Raw genomic sequence first — 666 nt, 5'->3', positions numbered from 1 at the left:
CAGCTGCTGCTCCAGTGGCTGCCAGTCCCCGTGCAGTCTTGTGTCCTGTGGTCAGGCCTCCTCCTGCAGCCCAGCCTGTTGTGTGCCTGTGAGCTGCAAGCCCACCGTGTGCGTGGCCCCCTCCTGCCAGTCCTCCCTCTGCTGCCAGCCCTCCCGCCCCACCCTCATCTGCAGACCTGTCTCCTGTAGCACTCCTGCCTGCTGCTAGCAAGTCATCTGAACACTCGATTGACTGCTGCTGATCCCTAAAACCTTTGTGTTTTTCCAATGACTAGGCTTCTTCCACATCTTGAATCGTGGTGGATTCTACACCTTGCACCTTTCTTATCCATGAAAGTTTAGTAACATAAGAAAAGAAAAAATAAATTTCTCTGCTCTGTAACTAAAATCTCTTTGTTATTTGTCCCAAAGCCATGGTCTCACTGTCGCCTCTTGTCTGGACTGCCCAGTGCTGCACGTCCTGTCCCAGGACTGAGGGACAGTTCTCCCTGGGTGATCTGTGTCCAGCAGCAGCACTTGCTGGGATGATGGGATGTTGGGAAACCCTATGGGAAAGTGGTGGCTGAGGTTGTTGCATGTAAAGGATCTGTTATCTTTATTCATTACTTCAAACGAACAGTTTTATCCCGAGTGGTTTTTGTCTGGAAACAATATTAACTGAAAAGG

The 666-nt window shown here is 50.5% G+C and overlaps 1 protein-coding gene across 1 annotated transcript in view; it reads left to right on the top strand.

Annotated features, from left to right (window-relative positions):
- Positions 1–208, top strand: part of LOC102855038 (keratin-associated protein 12-1-like) — a 39877-nt gene extending 39669 nt beyond the window's left edge. Inside the window, exon 3 of the mRNA XM_006898417.1 lies at positions 75–208. Within this exon, the coding sequence (XP_006898479.1) occupies positions 75–208 (134 nt within the window). The remainder of the gene's footprint in view (positions 1–74) is intronic.
- The last annotated feature ends 458 nt before the right edge of the window (positions 209–666 follow it).

This window comes from Elephantulus edwardii, unplaced genomic scaffold (genome assembly GCF_000299155.1).
Source record: "Elephantulus edwardii isolate Elephantulus edwardi_28Jun2011 unplaced genomic scaffold, EleEdw1.0 scaffold00228, whole genome shotgun sequence".
NCBI classification, from domain to species: domain Eukaryota; kingdom Metazoa; phylum Chordata; class Mammalia; order Macroscelidea; family Macroscelididae; genus Elephantulus; species Elephantulus edwardii.
This window is presented reverse-complemented; position numbering and strand designations above follow the sequence as displayed.